The sequence below is a fragment of the Limulus polyphemus genome, unplaced genomic scaffold, assembly GCF_000517525.1.
Source record: "Limulus polyphemus unplaced genomic scaffold, Limulus_polyphemus-2.1.2 Scaffold774, whole genome shotgun sequence".
Lineage (NCBI taxonomy): Eukaryota > Metazoa > Arthropoda > Merostomata > Xiphosura > Limulidae > Limulus > Limulus polyphemus.
Genome location: NW_013666384.1, coordinates 378,459 through 387,525, shown reverse-complemented (window position 1 = coordinate 387,525; position 9,067 = coordinate 378,459). Strand labels below are relative to the sequence as shown.

The 9,067-nt window shown below is 32.3% G+C and overlaps 1 protein-coding gene across 4 annotated transcripts in view; it reads left to right on the top strand.

Annotated features, from left to right (window-relative positions):
- The window catches only part of LOC106460460 (G patch domain-containing protein 1-like), a 172,570-nt gene that overhangs the window by 31,161 nt on the left and 132,342 nt on the right, over positions 1–9,067 (top strand). For all 4 annotated transcript variants that reach the window (XM_013920154.2, XM_013920156.2, XM_022387179.1 and 1 more), the window contains exons 5-6: positions 1,329–1,486; positions 3,298–3,439. In XM_013920154.2, coding sequence (XP_013775608.1) covers positions 1,329–1,486; positions 3,298–3,439 — 300 coding nt within the window. The remainder of the gene's footprint in view (positions 1–1,328; positions 1,487–3,297; positions 3,440–9,067) is intronic.

Genomic DNA, 9,067 nt, shown 5'->3' with positions numbered 1-9,067 from the left:
ACTTTTATTTATAATTAAATTTTATTGTTTTATTGTCCTTTGAACCGTGTTTAACTAGTATTTGCACCATTATAAGTTGTAAATCACTCTGAATGTGCAGCTCATGTGACGCTAACGAATTACATTACCCACAAGCTGCTCGCATGTGTACCTCATGAAACATTTTTATTATAATATTACTATTATTTATTTTACCTGATCTAAAAGGATCCCTATTTTTACATTTTAGTTACATTTGTAATTATATATAAAGAATAAACATAAAGACAAGAAATAAAATACTTAGCCAATCTTTTTTTTTCTTGCTGTCAGGTTTCCGAAGAGAGTTAACCCTACTTTTTAAACTAATGATAGTAATGCACTTAATAATATTTATTTGATTAAATAATGCACCAAACAATATAGACTATAACATGCAAAAAGTAGACAAATTCCCTTATCTCTCAAAATTTTTCTGGCTTTCTAACTAATGTGACAAGAGCTGTTACAAATTCATCCAAGCTAGTCGTTAACTTTCCCACAGGAATGATGTTGGTGCTCTGAGTGAAATTTACATCTAACTGTTCAGAATGTAATGTTAAACATACATCATTTGATAGATGTAAACCTTGGGTTTCTATTGGTTACAGGCAATATATAATGAAATGTAATAGAGAACTATCAACAAATTCTGAAAGAGAGGATGTGACAGGTGGGTGTAGTGGGAGGGGTCTGATTTTCTATTCAATAGCTCTGTAACCAAACAAAATTGAAGACTATAAAAATTGTGGTTTGTCTGAGCAATAACGAGTTTATAGAGAGTAATTTACATTTAATTTTGTACTTTGTTGATGGGTGTTGGATAAAATAGGGATAATGACATGTTAAAGGAAAATGTCACGTGGGTCACACTAGTGGAAATTCAGATTCTTTTTTTATATTGCCTTGTAGAATTAAAAACTTAAAACTTACTTTTATACTATTAAAATATGGATTATTAGCTAAGATTTTGCTATTATAATTGGTATAACCTAAAAAAAAAGTAGTTTAATAAAATTTGAATGTAAGACACTAAAACGCAGTAAAGGATACCTGTGACAATAGGGTTAATTACAAATCTCCATTTCTAGTAATTTGAATTTTTTTTAATAATTGATTTTGGCAGGAAAATCTCATTTTACTGTAGTCCAGTAGTTAAATTTTTATTTGTATTTTACACAATAATTAAGATAGATTCTAATAGTTCTTAGTCATAGCCTTACATATCAGAATTTTATAGTAACTATACTAGTTTTTCTTAACACTGCAATGAAAAAATTTTATATTTACAAATGTGTTGTTTTATATAGGATTTAGGAAAGTATGGAATAGCACCTAAACATATTCAAACAACTCAGAATTTTGGAGTACCTTATGTTAACCAGGAAAGAAAACAGACTTTCCCTGTGTCAACAGAAGGACCAATACCTGGGGATCCACCACTGAAAGATTTGATACTCCCTGTAAAGTATGTCATTAAGTTTTTGTTTTGATATTTTAACTTCATATTTCTAGTTTCCAATTGATGCCCATGTTGTAGAACCTGTGCCTTAACAATCCTTAAAACACAAACTAATAATAATAACCACATTGTTTAGTGTAAAGAACTATTACAAATCAATAATAATAATAATTTATTGTACGTTTTTTTTTCTGTTATTTTATCTAATCTTTTTTATTATCTTTTTCTCAGTTGTACTGTTACTGTCCAACTAGTAAAAGTTTTCTTGATTTTTTATAATTTTTAGTCATATTGCAGGAAAAAACTGGTTTTAAATGTCAAATTATTAACTCTTTCAGCTCGGGCTCGGTCCTACCTCGTAACCATTTTGTGCTTGTTATAGTTTTCAAGCTGTAACTTTTAAATTAGTAAGTGTGTGTTAACAAAATTTGGCAGATTATCAGTAAACATTACAATGCTTTCATACACAAAATATTAAATTTTTTTTTATTAAGTCTTAAGGTTTGTAAAGCAATGTTTTTCTGATGTTTTTTTTCTATTTTTGCATGTTGCCTATTCATCATGTAAAGTAATTTTCATTTTAAGATTAAAAATACTTTTATGCATCAGAAAATTCCCAAATTTCACAGGCGAAATTTTTATGATGTCCAGATAGTTATCAAATGTTTCTTAAGAAAAACTTTATATTTTGTATGTTATTTTCACTAACGAATCTCTGTACGGGTTTGTTAGATTTGACCAATCCCATAACAACCATAAAAATTAGGAAATAAATACAGATTATTGCTATTTAGAAATAAGTTCTTACACTTATTTTTCTTAAAACATAGAACACTAATTAAAGAAATAAAGCAAAATATTATCTCTTCTAGTTACGACCTTTGTACTCAGTTGCTGCTTGACATAGGTTGCTAAGCTTTTTAGGGTTTTGCACGAGGAGGATATGCAACAAAATAATTTTTTTAGGATTTATATATACAGTTGAATAACCAAAAAATCAAAAATTACTATATCAATACAACAGTATTCCACTATAATTTATCAAGCTTAGTAACTAAGCTGTATTTCAGTCTAAAAAAATATGAAATTTTGAGCAGACTAAAGATACAACCTACCTCCTTGAAATCTTGGTTTGAAAGAAAGATAATGTCACCAAAAATGTTAAAATGGCTGAGAAAGCCACTAGGAGACATTCTGAGCTTTCGATTGGTTATTCATGTCATATATAGAAGTGTGTATAAGGGAACATTTCCAAAATTGGAAAGAGGTGGGAGGGGTGCCACTGTGTTTGATTTATTACATGAGCAATATCTTTGCAAATAGAAAAGATAAGAGGTTCTTATATTATATTCTAGTTTGTCAGTATCGGTAATTTGAGTTCCTAATTCATACGAATCTATAGACTTAGTATTTTGTCATCACAAACATCTATTTTGAACAAGTGCTGCATTCAACATACCACGTGAGAACACAAAAAGTGATGTTTAACTGTGTTTTTTTAATATTTACTTTTAAGTTAAGAAATTGAGTAATCTATAATACTAAAATTTTAATTATAATCTATAGTTTGATATCAACCTTATTGGTGTAAATTAATGAAATAGTGGTTCAATATAATTTTGAATGCGAGTCAACGAACGTGATGACATGGCCTTTCATCCAAGACCCGTATGGAAAACGTTAAATCAACAACAAAACTTAGAAGTCATTGTACTAAAGTTTAGTTTATAATGAAATGCAGCTGTTTGCCTGATTCAATAATACATTTCAAAACTGTAAAATTCATATTCATATTTATTTAGTAATTTTTTTTTTAGTGAATCTATAGGTGTTCATCTTTTGAGAAAAATGGGTTGGAGACCTGGCCAAGGAATTGGGCCAAGAGTAAAGAAGAGACAGAAGCAACAAAATCCAGGTGTTAAGATATATGGATGTTCTCTACCACCTGCTGAATCAGAAGTAGGAAAAATTTGATTCTGTGACAAAATGTTGTATATATATAATGCTGATTCTTAGTTTAGTGTATTAGTTTTCTCTGTGGGAGTTTGTATAGATTATAGTACTATAAGTGGAACCTACGATTTATGTATGTACCTTTCTAAGATGCAGTGTAGTCAAATCTGATAATGACATCTCTATTCCAATTTTATTATTAATGCATTTAACTCTATCAGCACGGGTATCTTTTACTGCGCATGACACAAGGTTATAGTGTCTTACATTAAAAATTTTATTAAACTATTTTAGTTTATGTTATACCAATTAGAATAGCATAAAATATTAGCTAATAATTCATATTTTAATAGTATACAATTTTTTAGTTCTTAATTCTAAAAGGAAATATATAAAAAAATCCTGAATTTCCACTTGTGTAACACAGATGACAAATTTTTTCTTAGCATGTCATCATTCCTATTTAATCCATCACCCCTCGAAAATGTATGAAATTAAAAGTGAAATGCTCTCTATAAAATCGTTATTGCTTAAACAGACCATAATTTTTAGGCCTTCAATTTTGTTTTGTTACAGAGCTATCAAAGAGAAAATCAGACCCCTCCTGCCACACCCATCTGTCACATCCTCCCTTTCACAATTGGTTTGAGAGTTCTCTCTTACGTTTCATTATATATTATTTATGTGGCTCATACTAACTTATTTTTGGGTAGTAGGAATCGATTGTTCAATCATTGGAATCCTTCTATTTCCTGTGATTTATTTCCCATTACCCTAACGAGGTGACTTCATAAATTGATTCACATGGCCTATAATGGATTATTGTTACAGGAGAGGAATCTTATGCGTGTCACATCTCTCCAGATTCGTCTTATCTCTATGTCATTAGCCACCTGATTGAATTGCCCTCTGGAAAACATTGTGCGGGCTGGTATGTGAACTACTCCTAATACTTTTCTATCTCATTACTTACATGATCTGGCAGTTTCCTCTTCTGAGGGTTTTCGATTATCCCCTGTAGCTATTTTGACCACATGTGTTAAATTTTAACCAGAGATGAGTATTTTCCTCAATCATATACTCTTTTATTTTCAGGGTCCCTTTATTTTTCACTGGTTCCCACTCTGTAGCGAGTGTTTCCCAGATAGGTATGCTTACTCTCTTCAATTCTGCACTAGCAACCACTTTCACTATTATTACTACAGGATGCAACAGGCTCTGTTGAAATGGGGTGTTCCATAAGACCATCTAGGAGCCTACTGGATGGTATTACCTTATTATTATGGACTGCCTCTCATGGAATATCATGAGTAAAGCTAAAGGGGATCCTGCCAGTCCCTGCCGATCCTCAGGTTGAATAAATTGGGATCTGTTTTCTTTTAAAAATGTAGGGAACTTGGTTCACCTATTGCACAGTTTCTAGGGCACTGTTCCTCTGAACTCTCCAATGTGTATTACCTCCCCAGAGCTCAGGAGTCCTTATCACCTCCAGTTTAAAGTCTCTGGGATGGCAGACAGAGGCTTTTCCTCTAGAGTGTTCCTTCACTCTTGGAGAAGAGGGCGAAGATGGGGGGCCCTTCTATGTGGGTCCCTGGATGTTTTTTCCAGATGTCGGCAAGAGTGGCACCAACCTACGTGGGAGCCTACTCATTATTTTTGTTCGTTTTTGACTCTTTGATCAATGTTGGTTTTGTATATTGTTCATGGAAGGAGGTCTGCTATCTCCTCATAATTCTGAACAGGAATTGGTTCCATCCTAGGTTCTTTGTTGAGCACAGATTCCACATCCTCTCCGTAATTCCAGAGCAAGCAGAATACTCCTTGCCTACTTGGTTGTGTAGTGAGGATGAATGTTCATAATTCCAGACTGGATGAGTTCTGTTCCTTTGGTTGAGTACGGCATACACAATACCATCGTTCTGAGCCTAGGATGTTGCCTTTTGGACTTCTTCATGTGGAGGAGAAGTTTATCCACTTCGGTGTTGCTTACTTTCTCGTCGTGATTCTGGTGGTGTGAAATTCATCACTCTATGGCTACAGGTTGGGACCCAATCAAAAGTATATATGTATATATATACAATATTGTGGTCCAATAGCCCAAGCCACCAATATGGGATATAGGTACCACGACCCCTAAATTCCAACCCCAAGTTGTGGAACCTCAGCTATCTGGTTGGGGCTGGCCTATACTGACAATTACTCATATTCTATTCCACCTCTGATATAGGAACTGAGTTCCAGGTGAAGAGTACACCTGTTCTGGATATAGTGCGGTTCCCACACTTTCGTACCATCTTTATCTTGGTACACTCTTGTTCTATACAGATGCTTTCTGTATGGTTCATGCCTGCACAAGCCCCTCCACCTTCTCAGTGTGGGATTTTAGCTATATCATCAGTGTGGTAAGTATGTTTTGAAAGATAACATTTTCCTAAACTGAAAATGTATTTCCAATAATACTAACCTCTGCTGATGCCCTAACTCCCCACTAAATTCTGGTTTATGTATATATATTTATTTATATATGTCTTGAAAAAGTGATTACATTATCTGAATGAGGTGCTTATATATACAGTACCTAGATAGAGGCCACATTGAAGTTGGTGGAGATTTTTGCAAATTAGAATTTGCTAAGTGCATGAGCAGGGTATGTAAAGACGGAATCAAACATTTTCAATGCTTCGATTGGCAAAGAGTGGAAACCCTGGAGATCGAGAAATAGCTATAGTGTCAGCAAAATAGCTATAGTGTCAGTTGGAAATACATTTTCAATTTAGGAAAATATTAACTTTCGAGAGCCGCAACATGCCCTAACTGACAGCCTAACATTATGTTCCACTTCTAACAGCTGAATGAGGCCTCGGCACATCCACTTATATTTCATAGTTAAATTCTAATTGGTTGATGATTATTGTGTTAGCAGTAAAGGCTTTGGAATCTGAATGTAAATGGAAGCAGTTGCGAGGTGCAACTGTATTGTGTTTCTTATATTTAAAGAAATAATATATGTTACAGAAAATAAAGCAACATTCTGCATGCCTGATTGAATCCTTAATTTATTTTATTCTGAAAAATGAGAATTTAAATTTTTTATTTTTTGGTTAGAATACTTATAAAGAGCCAAATGTGGCTTGTGAGACACACATTGCTGACTCCTGCTTTAGAATATAGGTTGGCTAAAATAATGATATGATGCTACTGTTGCTTAATAATGTGCAAAACACAGCTTAACTTAGTTTCATGAATGTAAATATAAATAGTATTAAAACAGTTGCCTCTGTCTAGTAACTGGTACTGTGCTTTCTACTTCAAAGTTTTGTAACAGAATTAGGCTAGATAAATTTTTTTAGCATAGGTTACTAAATACTTGTTTTTTACTCTGCTGTTGGAAGTTAAGTTATTCCATACATGTGACAAAGTTCTGGAGTTAACTACATTTTAAGCTTGGTGATGATTGATTGATTGAAATATTATGTAATTGGTTGGTTTGCTTGGACATTTTGGCTGAAATTTGTGGATTATCCTAGAAAGCTCTTGGTTAAGACATTTTCAAAAGGAAATTTTTATCAGGTGTATAATGAAATAATAACCAATAGAAAAGGATAAGAGTTTTTTATTGCAAATTTAAATAAAGAAGTCAATGATAGAATTCAGTTTAACTCACATTGAGTAATTTGTATCATCTTTTAACCCTTCATGCACCCTAAATAGTTACATTCAAAATGTAAACAACTGTTATTGGCATATATAAATAAATATGGCATCAGAACAGAGTTAATAAATCAAGTTTTAATGTTATATAAATTTTTGATATCTTAATTTCAAAGGAAAATATTTAAATAAATTCTTAATCTTCACTTCTGTGTATCACGTGACACTTCTTTGCTCTTAATTTTTCAATATATAAATGCTTTCCATCCCTACCTAAGCATCTGATTTTTAATACAAATTACAACCTTAGAGATACTGCTGTGACACAGTCTAATTTTATAGCATCCAATGCCACATTTCTAATTCTACTGAGATATAAACTAGAAAGTCAAGCCCATTTACCATGCCCTCCTATCACCTGCTGCCTTTCAAAAAAGTGTTAGTAATTCTCCCTGATATTTACTATTACAGTGTTTATAACCAATAAAAAGAGAAGGTTTTACTTTACTGATTTACATGCAAGACTAGCTTGTTTTGATGACAACTTTTGAATTATTTGGCCTACAAATTCAAAGTTTCTATTGCCGAGTTTGGATTGACCAAGTACGGCAATTATTTCAACACTAATAGATAGATTAGATAGAAAGCCAGTTAAATTATTATTGTTATTGGACATTGTATTTTTTGTGAGCATGTTATTATTTTGTGTTTGAAATTGAAAATTTGAAATAAATAAAAATTCAGTAAAGTGCTTAAAAGAATCTTACCAAAAATTAAGGCTAACTTTTATCGAGACTAACTGCAAAAAGTACAACCACAGGTAAGTACTTATTTTTTATGTATATGTTTTATTTGGTGTTATAAAAGAAACTAAAGTGTAAACATTTGAAACTTGTTAGACTTAATAAGAAAATATAAATGAAAAAGAAATATTTCTCAGCAAGGTATGCAGGAGTTAAGTAATTCATTACTATGATTACCATAATTTGAGCTATGAACTTGTAACTTGAACTAGATGCCTTCCAGGTGATTTATAAGTTTGTTATGAAGGTTATGAATGAAAACTTATGTAAACTGTTATGAGCCTGAGGCTGTTTAGGATAAGTTATCGTAATTATCTGTTACAATTTTACAGTCATTGGAGAAAGAGAAAAGGTAGTTTGTTTCATATTTTCAATTTTCATTTTATGATGCATTGCTACAGTTAGTGTTAGGGTAGAAAAAAATAACAGTTGAAATATATAATAATGAAAGTCTTCCGGATATATATCCGGAAATCCGGATATTTCTGAAAAATCCTGAAAACCTCTGGTTTTCTTCCGGTGAAACACATTTTTTAAAATTATTTATCAGATTTTGGTGTTCCATGCCATAGATAAGCGTCTATGCAATCACGCGGTTTGTTTACATTCGGCGACAGGGCACTGCCATTTTGTAGTCTCGCAATGCTTGCTGGCGTGTACGAGACCTTGTATGCTTATAATGCAACTTAATGTCATGTGAACGAGATTTTATCTCGAAAACGTGTTTTAGAAAAGGCTGTCATTCTTTTGTGTACCTTTCTATTGAGCGAGGCAGTTGAAAAGCCTTATCTATTCAAAGGTGTTTACCAAAGCGATAATAGATCAAATGAACTAAGAACTCTCCGTAGTATCTTATGTGATTATGTTTTGGATTTTCACTGTGACCATTGATAGGGGGAATTTCGAGCAGGCAAGCACCATGGGGATATTCTGCCCAATTTTCTTAAGGTCAGGACTTAAGTTTCTTCACGGTTATATACACAGTGTGTGTGTATATATATATAATGATAAATAAGCAAATGGATTTTTGGACCTTTAAATATTTACAAAACAAGTGTTAGAGAATACAAATTTTACTTTTAGCAATGTTTTAATAATGAATCTATTCAGTTTCATAATAGTGTGAACTGTTTAGCTTCAGTTAAATCATACACATTTCAAAAACACATATGCAGTACTG